Source organism: Trichechus manatus, unplaced genomic scaffold (assembly GCF_000243295.1).
Source record: "Trichechus manatus latirostris isolate Lorelei unplaced genomic scaffold, TriManLat1.0 scaffold00015, whole genome shotgun sequence".
Lineage (NCBI taxonomy): Eukaryota > Metazoa > Chordata > Mammalia > Sirenia > Trichechidae > Trichechus > Trichechus manatus.
Genome location: NW_004443951.1, coordinates 19,632,960 through 19,654,424, shown reverse-complemented (window position 1 = coordinate 19,654,424; position 21,465 = coordinate 19,632,960). Strand labels below are relative to the sequence as shown.

Here is a 21,465-nt window from a genome sequence, read left to right as displayed (position 1 = left end):
GGGCAGGAGCAGCCTGGAGACGCAGCCGGGCCCTGGGTGGACACAGGAGGAGGCAGAGACATTTCTAAGCCAGAGGTCATGGTCCCAAATTCAGGAACTGGCTCTGCCACTGACTGTTACCTGGGGCAAGTGACTAACCCTGTCTGGGTCTCAGTTTCCTCACCTATGAAATGGTGATAATCATGGTGCCTACCTCAGGGGGTTGTAACATTACCTGAGATAGTATGTGTGGAGGGCGTGACCCGATCCCTGGCACATAGTAAGTACTTAATTAAGCGGTCACTGGTGTTACTTATTCTCTGTGGGCCAGTGCTCAAAGTGCTTCTCCCTCCACCGCCTCAACCTTCTCATCCAACCCAAGAAGGCAAGAGGCCACGCAGAAATACATGTCTCTTCTTTTGCAGATGAAAAAATGAAGTGTGATAGTTAAGGGAAAAGTTGGGCTGTCCGATGACACTCACACAAACACCGTCAGCAGGAGAAAATGAAAAAAAAAATAGTTTTAATAACTATATCTTTGAATATCTTACCTAATTTGTACTTTTTGTTTGTGAAGCTTTTATAGTATCTGTATTTTTTTTTTTTTTTTTTTGGAAACTCTTTGCCATAGAACAGCTGTGCAGCATGTTGGGGAAGCTTTTATAGTTGTATTTTAGAAACCACTTTGCTGCATAACAGCTTGCAGCATGTTGCGGAAAATGCCACACTAGCGACCCCCTGCACGGTGGGGCCCCACCTTGTTCTTTACCCTGAACGTCCTGTAGAAGTCTGCACTTACGGCAGGAATCAATGCACAATCTGGAATTCACTTAAGCCGACATTAACTCAAAGCCCCCCTCCCCACCACCCACCAAAAGTACTCTTCTCATGCTTGGTCTGCCCAAAGAAATGTTGCCTTATTTATAAAATATTTTTTCCCATCAAGAACTGTATTCCAGATTAAAAGGCTATTTATGGGCCTTTGTTTGTTTTACAGGACAGGAAGCAAAAATACTGGACTGGCCAGTTCATTATCAGCTACCTGGCAGTGCTGAGTGACTTGCCCAAGGAGAAAGACTGGGGCAGGGCCTCACAGGCTGGTCCCCCGGCCCCACAAACATGAGGAGGAGAGACACAGTCTCAGGCCCCTGCAGGGAAGTGAGATGGGGGCACCCTCCGCCCCACCCCTCATAGCCTTTTTAGGTTTACAACATATTCACAGAGGCATCCTTCCAGCATGGTACCTGAGATGGCCACCTCACCCACCTACTTAGCAGCAGGGCCCCAGCAGCCCCAGCCCATCAAGGCCCCTCTGCCTCTGCACACCATGGTGGAGCTTGGAGGCCAATGGCCTCATGAATGGCCTGGGAGCTCTCTCGCTCATCTTCCCATCCCACTAGCCAGATGGCCACAGACTTGGCAGCTCACACTTCCTCCTTGACCATAGCTGAACTCTTAGTCATTGTTGCTTCTGCTTCCATGTAGGGGCCTACAAGCAGGTGGTCAGTGGGCAGCAGGCCCAGGCTGGCAGTGGTTAATTTCTGGAGGTTGTGACTGGCCCTGCTGGTCCACTGACAGGCACTGACAAGGGTAAGAAGAGCGCACGAGGCAGCCCAGGCTGGGCTGGGCTTGGGGCGGGTTGAGTCCGTTCACCCCCACTCAGCCTGAGCCTGCATCTTGTGGTTTCCCGGCAGACCAGGCCATCCAAGGTTTAGAACCTCCCCTCGGGCCTCTTTCTCAATCTGGCTTCTAGGCAGAGCCATTCAGAGGCTGCCAGGCCTAAGGCCCAGGCTGTTTCTATCCCACGACTTGGGATTTAACTTTGGAAGATCCACCCGCCGTACTCTGCCCGCTGAAGCAGCTTAGGCAGGAGGCATTCACTCCCAGGGCCTCAGTTCCCCCACCTGTAAAGTGGAAACAATGACCCTTGCCTCTCTCTAGAGTTGACAAGTTGTCTCAGTTCACGTGGTGACAGCAAAGAGAAGGCAGCCCAGGTCCCAGGGCCCCTCACTAGCTGTGTAGCCTGGGCCAGTATCACACACACCCTCCTGGAGCCTCAGCTCCTTTGCCTGCCTCCCGCGATGGCTCGTGTGTGCGCGAGCTGTGTAGGAGAGGGCGGCAGGGCAGGAATGTGATTCCTAACATGGAAGCTCAAACCACTCAGGCACTGGACGGGATTAAACTCCGAGTGGCTGCCCCCCTGCTCTTTCCTCCTCTGGTTTTCCTGGTTCCAGGTGCTGAGAAGCCATGGGGAAACCAGAGTATGCAAATTCCAGCGTTGCTGGGAAATGATCCTGGGAGCTGACAGAGGCCGCCTCCTGCTGCCCTTTCCCCACCCCCAGAGGCCTTCTCAGCCTGGCGGCTCTCACCAGCAGGGGCTGACTCTGGGTTTTCTTGCAAGTCCTGTCTCCCACAACAGTTATTAACGCCCTCTTGGGGCACGGACTGTGGAAGCCAGGACGACTGTCACCTATCTATCCTCAGGAAACCTCAGGCTTCCCTGGCAGAGGACCAGCCTACACGACATGAAATACCCTGTTCTGGACGTCCCCGCCCACACTTAGTCCCCATCTGCCCACCCCACTTCTGTAGCCTGGGGAAACCCGGCAGTCCCTGAAGAGCTGAGGCCCTAAACAAGGAGCAGGAGAGCTCCAGGGCTCCAGGGAACAGGTCTCCCAAGGCCTCCCAGTGCTGCTAACATCCAAACATAGCTGGTCTGTCTCTTGCATGGTCAGAGGGAGAGCAGTGTCCGGGAAGCAGCCACCACTCACCACCGCAGCTGCCACTTCCTCCCTCTTCCTACCAGTAAAGTTCTCTGCTGGCCCTCCTCTCCTGCCTTATGCCTCCTGGAAAAGCCAGGGTTTGGCAACCCCTACCCAGGAGCCCTAGTGGTGCAAAGGTCAAGCGCTAGGCTGCTAACAGAAAGGTTGGTGGTTAGAACCCACCACAGTGAGAGCTGAAAGGCTGATGGGGAAACCACTGAGTATGCAAATTCCGGCGTTGGCTCTGAGGGAGAAAGCCCTGGTGATCTGCTCCTGTAAAGATTACAGCCAAAAAAACCCTATGGGGCAGGTCTACTGTCACGTGGGGTCACTATGAGTCGAAATTTACTCCACGGCACCTAACAACAACCCAGAAGGACTTATCGTGCAAGACCCCTGACCTGAGGAAGGTGCTGGGCAGGCCTCCAGCAGAGACAAAGTGAGCAACAGAGAAAATGGGATTCAATGGGACATGTATCCAGAGATTGGGCCGGCTCAGGGGGGGATCTGGTCCCCAGGGGCTCCTGGCCCCAAAGGCAGCCCAGGGACCCAGCACTTTTACCCCAGGAGTTCTCAAACCGCAGGCTCATTTTTTTCCCAGGCCATAGCAGAGTGGGTGGAACAGACGGCAGTGAGTAAGAGCCTGTTCCGGGGACCTCCTAGTTCATGGGAAGGGTGTGGGAGATTTGGCTGAAAGAGGCAGGAAGTAGGGCCCTACAATTAAGGAAACCAAGCCATCCCAGGCCATGGCATGTAAATCCTTCCGGCTAGTTCCTGGAGCGGGGAGGCCCCAGCTGTCAACCTGTGGTGTGGCCTCTAGAAGCTCCTCTCCAGGCAGCTGCTGATGGTCTTAAACTGCTCACCCATTTAAGAAATGACTGCAAAATTAGGTGGGAGAGAAGGACCAGGCAACTCACCCCACCCCACACAGAGCTGGGCATGTTGCTGAGAGGTCACTAGGAATGGTCCAAAGGCTCTGGCAACTCTCCAGAAAAGAGCCTTGCTAAAGGCCAGGGTGCTCCTGGTGCCCTGCCTGCCACCTGCCGGCACCTCCTGGTACTACTGCCTGTGGAGCAGGGGGCCTGCCAGTCCCCAGGGCCACCAGCACTGACCTAGAATGAAGGGCCTAGAGGCAAGGATCTTCTGGATCCGAAAACCAGAATCTAAGGAGACTAATATGGCAAGTAAAGTGCTAAGGCAAAAGCAGGGAATTCATTCTTAATAACATTTGCAGTTCCAGCCTGGAAAGTAACACCAGAGGTCAAAGCCATACCTTCCACAACGTTTAAAGCTCCAGGAAATTCCAGCTGTTCTGGGTAACAAATTATCCAAGAAAAGTTCATAAGAACTGGAGGAATAAGGACAGGAAAACGAGAAAAAAATACAAGTATTCATATTTAAAGAATGATCTGAAGAATAAAACACAATGAGATACCATTTTTTTTTAACCCTGTCATTTTGGCAGGGTGTGGGGAAATGGGCATTGTCCTATTGCTCGTGGAAGTGTCAGTGATGGAGGGTAACCTGGGGCTCCAGGTTACCTAAAGGGCACATGCCCTTTGACTCAGCAATCCCACTGCTAAGAAGTTATCCTACAGGTACTCACATGTTTGCAAAATAATGTGTAAGGCTACTCACTACAACACTGTCTGAAACAGCAAAAGATGGGAAACAATATTAACACCAGGAACAGAGGATATGCATGCAACAGAATATCAAGTAGCCAATAAAAATGATGACACAGCTGTATACAGGGAACATTTTTAAAGCTATATTGCTAAATGAAAAAAGCAAAAGGGAAAAAAAGCAAGGGTGTAACACTGTTGATATATGCTACTATTTCTGTAAATATACGCATGTAGGTATGCGTATTGCTTATCTATGTACAAAATTCCTCTGGAAGGACACCCAAGAAACTGGTAGTGGTTGCCTCTGGGAAGAGGAACTGGGTGCCTGAGGGACAGATAGACTTTTCACTAAATATACTTCAGTACCATTTGCATGTGTGCTATTTGCATGTGTTACTTACTCAAATTAATAAGTTCCCCCTGGAGGGACAGAGAGAAGTTATTGGCTGGGCCGGTGGGGTCGGGGCCGGGGGAGTGAAGAGGGTGGTATTGGTCAGGGGTCTCCAAAATTCATTTTTTGTATTCTAACAGTAAGAACTTGGCACATCATACACACCCCCAACATATATGTAGGAAGTTGTTAAAACATTAGGTAACTGCCATTTTTGTAGGTCAAAACGGTCGAATATCAGCAATTTTTTTGTGGTTCAACCTTTTATTTACAAATTATCTACCTGCACTACCGCACCAATATTTATGTATACTGCATAACACATTCAAGATGAGGAGCTAAATAAGGCTGAGCCTGAACGTAAATATAAATCAAAGATCTAATACCAGCTTGACATGCCCTGGGGCCCCTCCGCATGCCCTCTCCCTTCGGGACCACTGTCCTAGGGAGGGAGGACCAGCATCAACTCCACCACAGCCCGTTTCTAAGGTGGAACTTGTATTAGACAGAAGCAGTTTTTTTCCAAGTGAAAATTTTGTTTCAAATCACGAAGGTCACCCCTTAAAACATTCAGACATGATGCTAATTTAGATGGATGCTGGAATTCAAATTCCAATCCCTTCTTCTCATTGTCTCTGCATCTCACATTGACACCACCACCCTGGGCACAGAATATGACACCACCCTGGGAGAAGTCACATTTACAAAGAAGCACAACACCCCTCCCTCTCCACTTTACCCAAACCAGTGCAGTGCCCACAGACTCAGGGCTTCAGACGTGCATTTTTAAGCATAATAATGCCTCAGTCATTTGGAGTAAGGTTGAAGAGCAGAGAAATCAAAATAAAAGCAAAGACCAAGTCACAGAATGTTTCAAAACAGCGTATTTACTGCTTTCAAGTTTAGGCCATTTAACACGTGTTTCCATTCCCTTATTAACCACATAGTAAGAGACGTCAAGCATACTCTTTACGGAACACTTACAGAGTACTACATCATCCCAACATCCAAAGACTCAAGCTTAAAGTTGGAAATAATTCTGATGCCTGCTCCCTATTCTTTAAAACTAGATTTTCTTCTAAGCAAACAGTATAAACTCAATTGTGGGGAGAATATCTAACCTACTTAACTATTTATCAATTTCTTAAACCACCCTTAAGGCCCTAAGGTCTATGGCCTGATCAGTACAACAGCTTTGAAAGCCTATGCTCTCCCAACCACACTGGCCACACGCAACTTCATAAAGCTTCCCTATAGTCCCCCCCTTGCTCCAAATGGCTTATCTTTTACTAGTGGGTTATTTCTGCTCTCTGTCTTCAACTTACAGAATCTGATAGTATTTAGAACATTTTGATTTAACTAAAATGAACTATCTTCTCAGCCCCATGGAAGAGTATACTTGAGACCCCCCATGAAGCATGGGGGCAGGCACAAAGACATCATAAGGCATTTTTTAAAACGTCTTACAACTACCAAAAGGAGCAAAGGAAGTCTCATTCCCATCTTAGAGATAGAAAAACAAATTTTACCCAGATGGTATAAATAAACTGGTATGGCTCCTTTCAGCCCACCCATTCCCTCCTCTGTCCCTCTGGATTACAGAAAAGAGAAGAAGGGAGGACATATCATGGGAGTCAATTTCTTGTGATTAGGCCATATAGTTCTTTAAACCAATTTGTTTTCTGTCCTTAAGACATGAAGCAAAGTACTGTACCAAACCAAACCAACCCAGTAAAGGAAGTACCTTTGCAGTGGTCCTGGCAGTTGTCCCAGTTCAGGGATCACTGACAGGGGGCTGCTACGATGTGAGGACTCAGGTCAACCAGCAAACTCCCACTACAAATGCTATCGATGGGTACTGTAAAGGCAAATGCCACCTAAATTAATGTCTCCCTCCATGTTAGCACGTTGGTACTTCTGGTTGGTAATACACTTGATCAAAGTCATTACCTCAGCCTCGTTTAAAGTTAGGAAATTTTAACTGATTACTGAAGGAGTTACAGATATCCCAAGCATGGTAGGCAGGGATCCCTTGGTGTTTTCTAAGCCACCCCGATGTAGGGAACCTAAGCAATCCCATACTGAATATCTCCAGTATGCCTGGCCAACTTACAGGAAAATTGGGAGGTCCCCTAATCAATGATTAAACTTTATAGAGAAAATAAGTATAAGGCAAGCAGCCTGTCTCTAACCAAGATTATACATATACTCAGGTGTGTACATCTACATATAGTTTTAAACAAAACATCTTTTTAAGAGGACTACTACTGTATCTCTAGCAAATGCCAAACTATGAGAGCTAGAAGTATGTGAAGGTTTTCTGTGTGTTTTCCTAAGAGTTAAGGAAACTGCAGGTATCCTATCTCCCCCTCCCCAAAAAGAAGACAGACTGACACAGAAGGGTACAGAATGCTTTGGGTTTCCATTGCTGCTTTTTTTTTTTTTTTTAAAGAACAATCTAAATATAAGAAACCATTTCCCTAAAAACTCTTGACATTGAGTTCTGCTACCAAAGACTTCTAAATAGCCAGAGTCAAAAAAAAAAAAAAAGTTTATTTGAGAACAAGAATAGTGAAAGCCTTTGTGCCACCTGACAAGGCAGACTTGTTGTGACAATGGACTGCCATCCATAGTGAGTTCTACTAATATTACCACAAATGGAACATAGTTTTTCTAACAAAGATATGGGCATAAGTAAAGGACTATGACTAATTAGAGTCAAAGGGAAAATGAAGCCCTAAACTTATCCCTTAGACCAATTCACAACAGAGGATTTAAGTCAGTCCCCTAATGCAGTGGCTCTAACTTGGCTTCGTATCAGAATCCCAGGGAATCTTTGACAGAAAATCCCAAGAACTAGGCTGTACCCCAGCCAGTCTCCTGGGAGGGACCCAGGCATCAGGATTTTTTAAAGTTTTTCTGGAGATTCCAAAGTGCAGCCAAGGTAAATCACCACTGCTCTAGAGGCATGTAACAATTACCAGCAGGGCCTGGGCCTAATCAACCCCAGTAAGGAACAGGGGTCTGTGGGACATTTCACTCTGCTCAAGAAATCTGTACAGGTCAGCTTTTTGTACAATTTGGAGCCTTTCCATATGCTTTAGTGATTTTTACAGCAATACTTAATCAGGTAAATACCAGCAAAGAGAGAAGAGATGGAAAAAGAAATTTCCATAAGGCATGATATGAATAAATAAAATAAATGGAAAAACAATCTCAGCTTTAAAAGTATGAGAAATCAAAGCCTGTAAAATTTTATTTATACAAAAGAATAAAAGTATCTACTTTAAAAGGACTGACTTAAATTCATGTTTTTCAGCTATTCCTATTCCTTGAACACGAAACTGCTTTCAACTCAGAAAGACTTAAGATAGGTAATTATTAAATAAACACTCTTTACCTTCCCCCTGCAAAAACACAAAATAGCCAAGTTCTCCTTTTTATTTATGGTAAACCAGATTATTTTCAGTTAAGAATATTGGCAACTTCACAAAACAGATTATCAGATATGTCAGCAGGAAGGTACGAGCTGTACAATGGCATTACAGAAAGTCCCAAAAGAAAATAAGATGGTAAAAACAACAATAGAAAAATAATAAAACACAAAGAAAATGCCAGATATTTACAGCCTCCATATGAAATGCAACTTGTGTTCTGCTTTCAGCATAAAACGAAGCAAAATTTCTGATGGGTATCACAGATGAAGTTGATGCTAACCACTCTGGAGGGAAGCATTCATTCCAAGAAGGGGAAAATGCAGTTAGCAACTTGCTGGGATTATAACCATGTCTTGGTCTTCCTGCAGTTCTGTTACTAAAAATGACACAAAGTAAATGATCCGATGTGGTCTTACGGAAATGACTTTTTTTGTCACCACATTTCAGTAACAAACTACTCCGAGTCACAGGCACTGGGTCGAGGAAAGCAGATGTAGACGGCCACACACACAGGTGAGAGACGTTTATCTTTGTGAGGTCGGATAAGGGAAGCAGGGCTCTACAGCCTGGAAGCTTCTGTACTAATGAGTCTTCTAATAGTCCTAAAGAGAGAAAAACAAAAGTCCCAACTTACTCTCAGCAGAACATTGGTTTGAACCTAAGAAAACAAATCTCATAAACAACTCTGCCAGGAGACTGTTCTACAGCAAAACATTCTATTTCACATGTAATGTACTATATCTGGGATTATGTGTCTATCTAATGTAAACATCAGAAAATGGCCTGTCTTCTGAGTCCACAAAGGGAATGAAACATCAATTCTGCCCTTATTAAACTACCTGAGCTCACCAGTCAATAAAGGCCAGCGTTTTTAATTTATTGTTTAATCAAAGGGAATGTTTCTCAGTAAAAATGTGTATAATCTCTTCCTCTCTCCAAAACAGAAGTTAACACCTAAAAGTTAAAGTCTATCCAGGTGGACACTCCAGATGTGAAAACTAGAGTTGTGACCCCAAATTAGGAACACTCCACCTCTGAAGACTGGAACGACTTTTTATATAATCATCTACAAAACTGCCAGTCTCTCTGAAACAGCCTGGCTGATACTTACAGCTCGCGGTTTTTTGTTTAACTTCAGATCAATCCTGTGATAGGAAAGATAAAAGATAGTTGCATTTTAGTTTACAGAGAAAAGGTCCAAGAGTCAACTACTGCATAGGGTACAAGCTATAACAAAGACTATTTGGTTAAGTAAAGTCCACATTCTTCGTCAGACTATGCCATATTTAGTTGTTTACCCAGATGTTATTAAGCAAGTATCAGTTTAAAAATATGAGCAGATATTCTTGCCACAAGGCAAACTGAGATGACTCAGAAAGAAACATAGCCATATAATTTTCTTTAATTATTCCAAAATTACATGTTAAAGAGATCGGATTAAGAGGGCATGCTCTACATTAATGTGTTAGCTCTGTAACTCTATCACCAATAATTACTGAGACACGTGGTGATTAAGATCAGGAAAGAGACTAGGAGTTTGTATTTCTGGACAAGAAACACAAAAGAAATTAAATGAATTTCAATTTTTATATCTTTCCAAAATGTCAGATCTTAAACTATTAATCTCCTTATGAAGCAAAGCCAGAAATCAACTTAAATCTGAATTAAAGGCTGTCTATTTAAAAATAAAATGCATAAAAGTGAAGTTTACTTAATTTTGCTTAAGTTATTAAATAAAATGTTACCTCCATCACGTTTTTCTGTTTTTAAAAAAAACTTCCCAGCCTAACCTAATATACATACCTACAATTAAACAGATAAACTATGGGTTAGAAAGGTCTCAAAAAGGCATACTGGTGTCTACACACTAAACAACACAGCACAAATACTAATTCAAATCAGACTTACTCAAAGTCATAATCAAACATGCCAGACGGGCTGAGGGGCAGCATTTGAAAGGAAGAAAGCAATAGAAATTAATATACTAATTGAATAAATTAGTCAATTAGCCACCCTAGCAAGATTTGTAGAAACAAAATCAGCTTTTGGAATCTTAAGCCATAAAGTTTCAATTATCAAAGCACCAAAGATTTTGTGGTCAGGAGATCCCCTTTCCTCAATGGATTTCATATCGGAAGAATAGACTATGAAAGGAAAAGTTATTTCATTAGAAAACTACAGACACCTGGAGTCCTTTTATTAGCTGCCAGAGTTAAAACTTTTTAAATATTCAATTGTAATGAAAAAAAAAATATAATTAGGGCATTAGAAGAAACAGAGAAAGAAGGGTTTAGTCATACAATGAAAGGTGCTTTGAAGACAGTACTAACAACTCAGCATTAATACACCTCCACTAAAACTAAAGATGACAGTAACATTCTAAACTTTGAAAAAAGAAAACATTTTGCAACATTTTACTCAAGTTACATGCTCTAAACATGTCCAGGGAACATGGTGCTCCTTTTCTACGGCATTCACCCTAGAAGCCAAGAGTTGAATGAATAAACTTCAGTGGCAGATCCTGTCCCAGAAACTGAAGAGCTCCATTACTCTGGGCCCGAACTGGTGATGGCAGTTAACTGTTTAGGTGAGGGCTACAATTAAGGCACACCAAAGTCTGCAAAGCCCCTACTAAAACAAAGGAAAGTGGACATCCACAAGCACCCCCAAACTCAGGGATCTGGATGGGGGCAGTACAGAGGAGGAGGCCATCTTGTGCCATGGCTGCTGGCAGACGGTGGTCTCGGCAGACCTTCAAAGCAAACATTAACCCGGAGCATGACACCAGCTCCTTAGCTGGTACCAATACCTTCCACACCGTGTTGCTGTTGTTGTTAGGTGTCGTCAAGTTGTTTCCGACTCAGAGCGACCTTATGTACGACAGAACGAAACACTACCTGGTCCTGTGCCATTCTCACAGAAAGAAGTCCTGGTGGCGCAGTGCCACAGGAGCTTGGCTGCTAACCAAAAGGTCAGCAGTTCGAATCCACCAGCTGCTCCTTAGATATTCTACAGGGCACTTCTACTCCAGGCTGTAGACAGGTGGTAAAACAAAATGCAAATAGCTACGTTTTCCTCCTAGCCAGAATGTTTGTGTGGTGAAGTGGGAAGAAAGCTTAAATTTCAACATCCCTCAGGTAACAGTTTTACTTAAGACATTTAGGAAAGAGTATACATAGAATAAGTTCAGAAAGCAGGAGTTAGCAAATACTTTCCTTTCAGTCTAACTTAACTTGGTTCACTAAGTCAAAATAGACTGTACCTAGCTAATGAAAAGTTCACAAACTACTAGGGTTTGGTGTAGTAGTAAAAACCTGTAAGAGCAGCAGAAAGTTACCATTTCAAGTTTTTTCTTTAAAGACACTGGGATTTAATTACTGTTCAGATATCATGTAAAATATAAGAATTCGGAACACTGTGCTCATTTATGAACTCTAAAAACTATTTGTTAGTTTTCATATTCTTGAAGAGGACAAATTCAGAAGTTATTCCCTTCCGCTAAAGTAACATATTTGTTTCCACTTTGCTTTGTTCACCACTAAACAGTGCCTGGCACATAGTGAGTCATCAAACATTTGCTGAAATAATCTACTATTGACTTGACTTGACTACGTGGGTGTGACACACTGGAGGAGAAACAAGTACTGTCCTGGGTGCAAACTTAGAAACATGTACAAAGTGCTCTACCCTCACCCCTGATCTGTCAGCCCCACCAAGACATGAGTCAGGGGGCGAGGAGTCTGGGCCAGACACAATTCCAGACTAGAGAAGGCAGGAATCCAAGAACCTTAAATGGCACTCTGGTGCCCCCTAGAACCTGGCTTCCCTGGAAAGGAGGCAGCAAGTGCTGAAGACAAAGGGAGGGGACCACCAGATACTAAAACAGGGGCGAGACAAAAGAACAGCTATGAAAGCAAGGTCCTGCTTTCCAAAGAGAAAACACCATTTTTGAAAGCAATAGTTGACATCAAAGATCTTCATTAATCCCAGTATTTTTCTGGAAGAGTTATCTTGTTGGGCCAGGAGAGGAAAGGGTATTATGAAGTATTTTCCTATGGAAATTCACTGAAAGTCTGTAAGGAGAAAAGTTAAGTTTAAGGCCTAACTCCCTTTATCAGTCATCAGCTGATCCTGCCATTAATGAAAATGTTGTATTACCTGAAATAAACAATAGCTATTTAGAGTCTCTAGCAGTAGTAACAGGGAAAAAAAGTCCCAGAAGCCTTCAAGGAATTTTTCCCCCTACTCTAGACACTCTGAAATAGGAAAAGAATCATTCCTTAAAAATGATAGTGGAGTAACCTTAATGAAAGCAATACAGAGCATGACATTTAATTATCCTGAATTCAAAAAACTATTTCTAAGAGTATGATTCTATGCTACCGTTTGTGATAAGCTATCACCAGTCCTATCACAATAGTCAAACAACCTCTAGCCCTACAAAGAAAAAAAAGCATGCAGTTTTTGCTATTTCTCACTACAGTTATAAGATTAGCATGGTAACTTTGTTTTGCAGAAAAATGTTAAGGAAGCAGCAGTCCTTATTCACTATTTGGAGGAAATACTGTTTTTACAGTCTGAAAAACAACAGTCATCAATGAGAAAAACTCTTAAAAGAATAAAAGATCAATCAGCTGATGCCAAAGAAGTTCAAACAAGATAGGTTAATTTTACATGATCCCCACGTGCCATATCCACAAAGCTAACAATTTTCATACCTTGGGTGCATGAAGGAATATCCTCACGTTTGTAAAGCAATCCAACCCAGAGGGAAACTGGAGCGCGATCCCACCCATTTCTTGCATGCCCCCTCCACCTCCTCCACATGCAGATTTCCAATAGGAGCGGAACAAAAGCCAGCCTATGGGTACCTGGTTTCCATGCCTCCCAGAAGGTCTGAGGCCAGGGCAAGATTCTTTACTCTAGAAACTAAGTAATACCCTCTCTGAGTACATCTGCATAATTTCCAATTATCTTCGTTAATAGGTCCCAGCATTATCATACAAACCCCAGGCAGAGTGAATGCTAAAATCCTCTCTGGGCGACACCTGACCTCTCTGTCCACTGATGTCACTCCTATCTCATTACACACTGCAAAGAAACATGGTGGACAATGTTATCTAGGAAGGCATTCTCATATTTTATGGACTTTATATTGTTCTTCCAAATCAATATACTGTAGAGATACATAAAAACAGAGAAATCATAAGCAATCAAAAACTTATACTTAAAAAAGCAAAAAAGGCATAACAGATCAGTTCTCTCCATCCACAAGGGAATGAGAGGAGGCAGGGATCAGGATTAAGAGCAAAAGACTTTAACCCACTTTGCAGTTTTCCTACAAGTCTTAGTGGCATTTTTCAAATACTATTACACAGATTCCATTTCTATTTCCCCTATTTCTCATCTAAAAGGATTCCAAATTCACCATACGAAATAAAATTTTAAGGGAATAAAATTCTCTTGCACTACAAAGAATGAGAAGGATGTCCCGGAGTCCTCCTTCATGGTTACTCTAATGCCCACCAACTCCTCCCTAAGAGAGAAAATCAGCTCGTTTCTTTTAGACCAAAGGAACTCCTTCCCATCAGCAAGAGAAAGACTCTGCAACAATCCTAAGGAGTTTCAGTCTAAGAAAGTCACCTGACAGCAACGGCCACGGACGCCCGGGGGGCGGCACTGCCACGTACCTGTGCCGGTTTTTATTCTTTCGTTTTTTATGGCTGCTGTGATGACCCCCTGAGCAAGTGGAAGAAGCAGCCTTCTGAGGTTTCACTCCCTGCACAGATCCATCCAGATCCTCAGGGTCCTCCCGGCTGGGCTCGTTTTCCTGATTGTGGAAGTCTGGAGAGGTATCACTTTCTGTCCCACTTCCTGGCTCCCCTGGAGGGAATAAACACAAGTCCCCGAAAGCATCATCAGTACTCCTCAGGCAATCTGCTCATCAATCAGGAAAGATTTTTTGAGCACTGTTGTTGTTGTGTGCCATTCACTGAGTCAACTCTGACTCTTGGCAACCCCATGTGACAGAGCAGAACTGCCCAAATAGGGTTTTCTAGGCTATAATCTTTATGGAACTAGCCAGGTCTTTCTCACGTGGAGCTGCTGGATTTGAACTGTCAACCTTTCAGTTAACAGCCAAGCACTTAACTGTTGCACCACTAGGGCTCCTTTGAGCACTAGTATGTAGAAAAAGACTATTCTCTATCCTCAAAGACTATACATTCTAATTGATACCGAAGCATCAAAGTACTCAGCATTCCTGAAAAACACGTCATCTGTAAAAACTGTACTCCAACAAATTTGAGGACCTAGAGGAAATGGACAAATTTCTAGAAAAACACTACCTACTTAAACTAACACAAACTGAGAAAATTTGAACAGACTTATAACAAGACATTGAAGAGGTAATTTAAAAAAAAAAAAAAAACTCCCAACAAAAAAAGCCCTGGCCCAGATGGATTCTGTCGTGGATTGAATTATGTCCCCCAAAAAATGTGTGTATCAATTTGGCTGGTCATGATTCCCAGTATTGTATGATTGTGTACCATTTTGTAATCTGATGTTATTTCCTTATGTGTTGTAAACTCTTATCACTATGATGTACTAAGATGGATTAGCGGCAGTTACACCGATGAGGTCTACAAGATTGGATAGTGCCTTAAGCCAATCTCTTTTGAGATATGAAACAGAGAAGCGAGCAGAGAAACATGGGAACCTCACACCACCAAGAAGCAGTGCTGGGAGCAGAGCGCATCCTTTGGACCTGCGGTTCCTGCACTGAGATGCTCCCAGACCAAGGGAAGACTGATGTATCACAAGGACCTTCCCCCAGAACCGACAGAGAGAGAAAGCCTTCTCCTGGAGCTGATGCCCTGAATTTGGACTTGTAGCCTACTGGACTGTGAGAGAATAAACTTCTCTTTGTTAAAGCCATCTACTTATGGTATTTCTGTTACAGCAACACTAGATGACTAAGACAGATTCACTGGAGAATTCTACCAAACATTCAGAGAACAGCTCACACTGGTACTACTCAAACTATTTCAGAGCACAGAAAAGGAAGGAATACTACAGAATTCATGCTATGAAGCCAGCATAACCCTGATACAAAAGCCAGGCAAAGACACCACAAAAAAGAAAATTACAGACAAATATCTCTCATGAATATAGATGCAAAAATTCTCAAAAAATTCTAGCCAAGAGATTCTAGCATCATATAGAAAAATAATACACCACGACCAAGTGGGATTCATACCAGGTATACAAGGATGATTCAACATTAGAAAATCAATCACTGTAATCCACCACATAAATAGAACAAAAGAAAAGAATCACATGATCATCTCAATTGATACAGAAAAGGCATTTGATAAAGCCGAATACCCATTCCTGAGAAAAATCTCAGTAAGATAGGAATAGGAGAGAAATTCCTCAACATAATAACGGGCGTCTATAGAAAACCAACAGCCAACATTATTCTCAATGGAGAGAGGCTGAAAGCATTCCCCATGAGAACCGGAATAAGACAAGGATGCCCTTTATCACCATTCCTATTTAACACGGTGCTGGAAGTCCTAGCTAGAGCAATAAGGCAAGAAAAAGAAATAAATGGCATCCAAATTCAAAAGAAAGAACTAAAACTATCTCTATTCACAGACGATATGATACTATATATAGAGAACCCCAAAGATTCCCCAAGAAAACTACTGGAAGTAATAGATTCAGCAGAGTGGCAAGATACAAGATCAACATACAAAAATCAGTTGGATTCCTATACACTAACAAAGAGAACTTCAAAAAGGAAATCAGGAAAACAATACCATTTATAACAGCCCCTAAAAAGATAAAATACTTGGGAATAAATCTAGCCAGGGACATAAAAGACCTATACAAAGAAAACTACAGAACACTATTGCAAGAAACCAAAAGAGACCTACGTAAATGGAAAAACATAACATGCTCATGGGTAGGAAGACTCAACATTGTGAAAATGTCAATTCTACCCGAAGTGATCTACAGATATAATGCAATCCCGACCCAAATACCAACAGCATTCTTTAACAAGATGGAAAAACTAATCACCAACTTTACGGGGAAAAGGAAGAGGACCTGGATAAGCAAACCATTACTGAAGAAGAAAAATAAAGTAGGAGGCCTCACACTACCTGATCTCATAACCTACTGTACAGCCACGGTAGTCAAAACAGCTTGGTACTGGTACCACGAGAGACACACAGACCAATAGGACAGGATTGAGAACCCTGACATAAATCATCCACCTATGAGAAGCTGGTCTTTGACAAACGACCGAAGTCCATTAAATGGGAAAAAGACAGTCTTTTTAACAAATGATGCTGGTAAAGCTGGATGTCCATCTATGAAAAAATGAAACAGGGCCCATACCTCACACCACACACAAAAAACTAACTCAAAATGGATCAGAGATCTAAATATAAAACCTAAAACGATAAAGATCATGGAAGAAAAAATAGGGACAACACTAGGGGCCCTAACACATGGCATAAAACAATACAAACCATAACTAACAATGCACAAACACCAGAAGATAAACTAGATAACTGGGAGCTCCTAAAAATTAAACACATGCTCATCAAAAGACTTCACACCAAAAGAGTAAAAAGAGAACCTACAGACTGGGGAGAAGAAAAAATTGGCTACAAAATATCCGACAAGGGCCTAATCTCTAAAATCTATAAAATACTTTAACACCTCAACAATAAAAAGACAAATAATCCATTTAAAACAAGGGCAAAGGATCTGAACAGACATGTCACCAAAGAAGACATTCAGGCAGCTAACGGACACATGAGGAAATGGTCGCAATCATTAGTCATAGAGAAATGCAAATAAAAACTACAATGAGATACCATCTCACTCCGACGTTACTGGCACTAATAAAAAAACAGAAAATAACAAATGTTGGAGAAGTTGAGGGGGGGAATGGAACTCTTATGCATTGCTGGTGGGAATGTAAAACGGTACAACCACTATGGAAAACTATATTGCGCCTCCTTAAAAAGCTAGAAATGGAAATACCACAGGATCCAGCAATCCCATTCCTAGGAATATATCCTAGAGAAATAAGAGCCATCATACGAACAGACACATGCACACCCACGTTCACTGCAGCATTATTCACAACAGCAAAAAAGACAGAAACAACCTAAGTGTCCATCAACAGATGAACGGATAAAACAAAATTATGGTACATACACGCAATGCAATACTACACAACGATAAAGAACAATGATGACTCTATGAAACATCTCCCAACATGGATGAATCTGGAAGGCATTATGTTGAGTAAAATAAGTCAATCACAAAAGGACAAATATTGTATGAGACCACTACTATAAAAACTCAGGAAAAGGTTTGCACACACACACACACACACACACACACAAACAATCTTTGATGGCTACGAGGGAGGGGAGGATGGGAAGGGGGAACCCCTAACTAGATAGTAGACAAGTGTTAACTTTGGTGAAGTGAAAGACAGCACACAATATAGGGGAAGTCAGCACAACTTGACCAAGGCAAAGTCACAGAAGCTTACTAGACACAACAAAACACCTTGAGGGACCAAGTTACTGGGGCTGAGAGCTGGGCACCATAGTCTCAGGGGATATCAAGAAAAATAGGTATAACATAGTTCATAAAGAAAATGTCCTACATCCTACTTTGGTGAGTAGCATCTAGAGTCTTAAAAGGTTGCAAGTGGCCACCTAAGAAACATCTACCAATCCCATCCTGTCCAGAGCAGAAGAGAATGAAAAAAACCAAAGACACAAGGAAAATATTACTCCAAATTACTTATGGACCACATGAACCACAACCCCCACCAGCCTGAGCCCGGAAGAACTAGACAGTACCCAGCTACCACCGACTGCTCTGACAGGGATCACAACAGAAGGTCCTGGAAAGAGTGGGAGAAAACTGTACAACAAAATTCAAATTTACAAAAAAAGACCAGACTTACTGGTCTGACAGAGACTGGAGGAACTCCCAAGACTATGGTCCCCAGACACCTTGCTAACTCAGAACTGAAGCCACTCCCAAAGTCCACCTTTCAGCCAAAGATTAGACAGGCCTATAAAACAAAAACACACATGAGAAATGTGCTTCTTAGTTCAATTAAGCATACAAGACCAAATAGGCAACACCTGCTCAAAAGCAAAGACAAGAAGGCAGGAAGAGACAGGAAAATTGGACAAATGGACACAGAGAATCCGGGGCAGAAAGGGAAAGGGGGAGAGTGCTGACACATTGCAGGGGGTGCAATCAACGTCACAAGACAATCTGTGTATAAATTTTTGAATGAGAAACTAATTTGTACTGTAAACTTTCACCCAAAGCACAATAAAATTTTTAAAAAAAGTGTCTACTTCCAGGCAACATGGACATGGTGCTATAGACAAAAGCACCACGCCATCACTCCACAGCAAAGATCCGAAAAACTAAGTCAAACAAACGCCAATCCTGAAACTCTAAGTATCAAATGAAGGGATAAGGAACACAGCCAAGCACCGAATGGAATAAGAAACTGACAGAGAACAGAGAACGAGAAGAGATACACGCAGAGGTCTCCTATCAGCTAACGCAGCACGGATCTGCCACTTGGAGATCGGTGAACAGGGAGTACAGATGGGAAAGCAGCTTCACAGAACTCCCAGCAGGAGTCAACAACCAGTAACCAGCGATATACGCTTTCCCACCCCCTACCCTTCGTCACCCCGACTAGGCCTGCTCTGCTTCCTGCAGCCACAGTGTCTTGGCCAGGAAGCACCGGCTTCACCCCTGTGCCTCTTGGATTCCACCCACCTGCACTGGCCGGCTCCCTGAGTGCCATCTGTGGTTGCTGGTGTTGCTTTTTTCCACTTCTTTCAGTTTTTTCCATACCTCTCAGCACCTCCCCCTCCTTTCTCTCAAATACCTGGCTCCACATGCCATCTTTGCTTCTTCCTGAAAGGCTGTGAAACGCCACTAGACTGTGGAACTACTTACCGGCCCATGCCGCCACACTGTTGGGATCCCCAGAGCTTTTGTTTGTTTTGATTTGTTTCTTTTTTTTTTCTTGGCTTGGAATCCCCTTCTGCTGGGCAGCACTGTGCGGCTTGGGAGCTACTTCCTCAGTCTGTGCAGTAGTGCAGTGGGATCCCTGGGGGTGTTGCTTTTTTTCTTGTTTGTTCTCTTTTCTTTTTCCCTTTTTGTCTTTCTTCTCTTCTCAGTGTCTCATCTCTCTATACTTACTTTTTCTTCCTGTCTCCTGAATACCTAGTGCTGTGGGATACCTCTATCCCTTCTAGCCAGGCTGTACTTCAGCCTGGGAAGAACTCCCCCAGTCCTTGCAGCCACATCAGTGGGATCCCCGGGAGCTTTACTTTTCTTTTTCTTTTTTTAACTTTTATTTATTCATTTTTTTCTTTTCTTTTTCCTTTTTCTTTTCCTCTGTTTCTCAGTCTTTTATCTCTCCACTCCAACGGCAAGCTCCCTTAGCACTCTTTTTTGTTTGTTTGTATGTTTTTGGCTCCCTCCCTCTCTATTCTCTCTCCTCTTTCCCATACCCATCTTAGCTCCACACATCACAATCCCCCTCCTCCTTCCTGCCTACCTGCATGATGCACTGAACATCACACCACCAAGCAGCACAGGCACAGCCTATTGGAACCTGCTCTGCACTGATTCCCGGCCCGCCCTGTCAGCCCCAGTACGTGTCACAACAACCCATCCCAGCAACTTCCCTTCAGCTGGACCTGCCCTGCTGCACCATACCTGAACAACTGACCCTGCCCATTGGAGAAGGAGACAAAAAGTATCCTGCCCACAGACGAGCAAACAACAAAGAATACACAGCCTGCACGATCAGACATAACCAAATAAAACAAAAAAGCAGGATGAAACAAACAAATCTACAATCAATAAACAAAGAAAATAACTACTGAATGTCCCAAAGACAGCAGACAATATCAAAACATATTTAAAAAAAAAAAAGAACAAGATGGTTCCAGTAGGCGTCCAAAATAAAACACCAGATGACTTTCCAGTGGAAAAAAAGGCACTAAAACTACCTGAAACGGAATTCAAATCTCTAATACTCAGAATTCTCCAAGAGCTGAAGCAAAAAGCAGACAAAAATGAGGAAAAAACAGACAAATTCATGCAAAATACAGACCAAAAAAAAACGGAAGAATTCAGGAAAATAATACACGAACAAAATGTCAAAATAAACACACAACTAGAAATCATAAAAAAACAACAATTAAAATCCAGAAGATAAACAAGATTTCAGAAATGGACAGTGTCACAGAAGGGCTGAGGAGAAGTTTGAAATGATGGAAGACAGGATCAGCGAAATTGAAGACAAACACTTGGATACAACTCTGTGTGAGGGAAAATCAGAAAAAAGAACCAAGAAAAATGAAGAAACCCTGAGAATTATGTGGGATACAATCAAAAGCAAAAATTTTCGAGTGACTGGAGTTCCAGAACAGGGGGAGAAGACAGAAAACACAGAAAGGATAACTGAAGAACTGCTGACAGAAAAGTTCCCCAAATCATGAAAGATGAAAAGCTAATCATTCAAGAAGCTCAACGAACCCCATATAGGATAGACCACAAAAGAAATTCCCCGAGGCGTTATCATAATCACACTCGCTAAAACCAAAGAAAAAGAATCCTGACAGCAGCTCGAGAAAAACAAAAAATCACATACAAAGGAGAAACAATAAGACTAAACTCCAATTATTCAGCAGAAACCATGCAGGCAAGAAGGCAATGGGATGACATACATAAAATCTTGAGATTTCCGGCAAAATGGCACTCTAGGCAGAAGCACCACGCCGTCCCTCCACAGCAAAGATCCGAAAACCTAAGCCGAACAGAGAAAACAACAATCCTGAAACCCTAAAACATCAAATGAAGAGATAAAGAACTCAGCGAAGCACCCAATGGAGTGAGAAAACTCACAGAGAACGGAGAGCGAGGAGAGATTCATGCAGAGGTCCCCTATGAGCTAATGCAGCACGGATCTGCCATCTTGGACTCCTATCGGAGACCAGCAAACGGGGGTACGAGAAAGCAGCTTCATGGAGCTTCCAGCGGGAGACAAAACAACTGGTAATTTGCGATATATGCTTTCCCACCCCCCACCCTTCTTCACCCCCACTCGGCCTCCTCTGCTTCCCACGGCCACAATCTCTTGTCCGAGAAGCACCGGCTGCTTGGATTCCACCCACCCGAACGGG

General features: G+C 43.0%; 1 protein-coding gene across 4 annotated transcripts in view; it reads right to left on the bottom strand.

Annotated features, from left to right (window-relative positions):
* Positions 1–7,173: 7,173 nt before the first annotated feature.
* The window catches only part of MEAF6 (MYST/Esa1 associated factor 6), a 46,271-nt gene continuing 31,979 nt past the window's right edge, over positions 7,174–21,465 (bottom strand). The window contains exons 5-9 of one of the 4 annotated variants that reach the window (XR_002823253.1): positions 13,888–14,080; positions 10,106–10,135; positions 9,943–10,000; positions 9,309–9,342; positions 7,174–8,799 (exon numbers count right to left, since the gene is read on the bottom strand). Coding sequence is in view for 2 of the 4 variants with exons in the window: in XM_004371929.2 (XP_004371986.1) it covers positions 8,791–8,799; positions 9,309–9,342; positions 10,106–10,135; positions 13,888–14,080 (266 nt within the window). In the remaining 2 variants the exon portion in view is untranslated. The remainder of the gene's footprint in view (positions 8,800–9,308; positions 9,343–9,942; positions 10,001–10,105; positions 10,136–13,887; positions 14,081–21,465) is intronic. The other 3 variants (XR_002823254.1, XM_004371929.2, XM_004371930.2) reach the window with 3 other exon arrangements.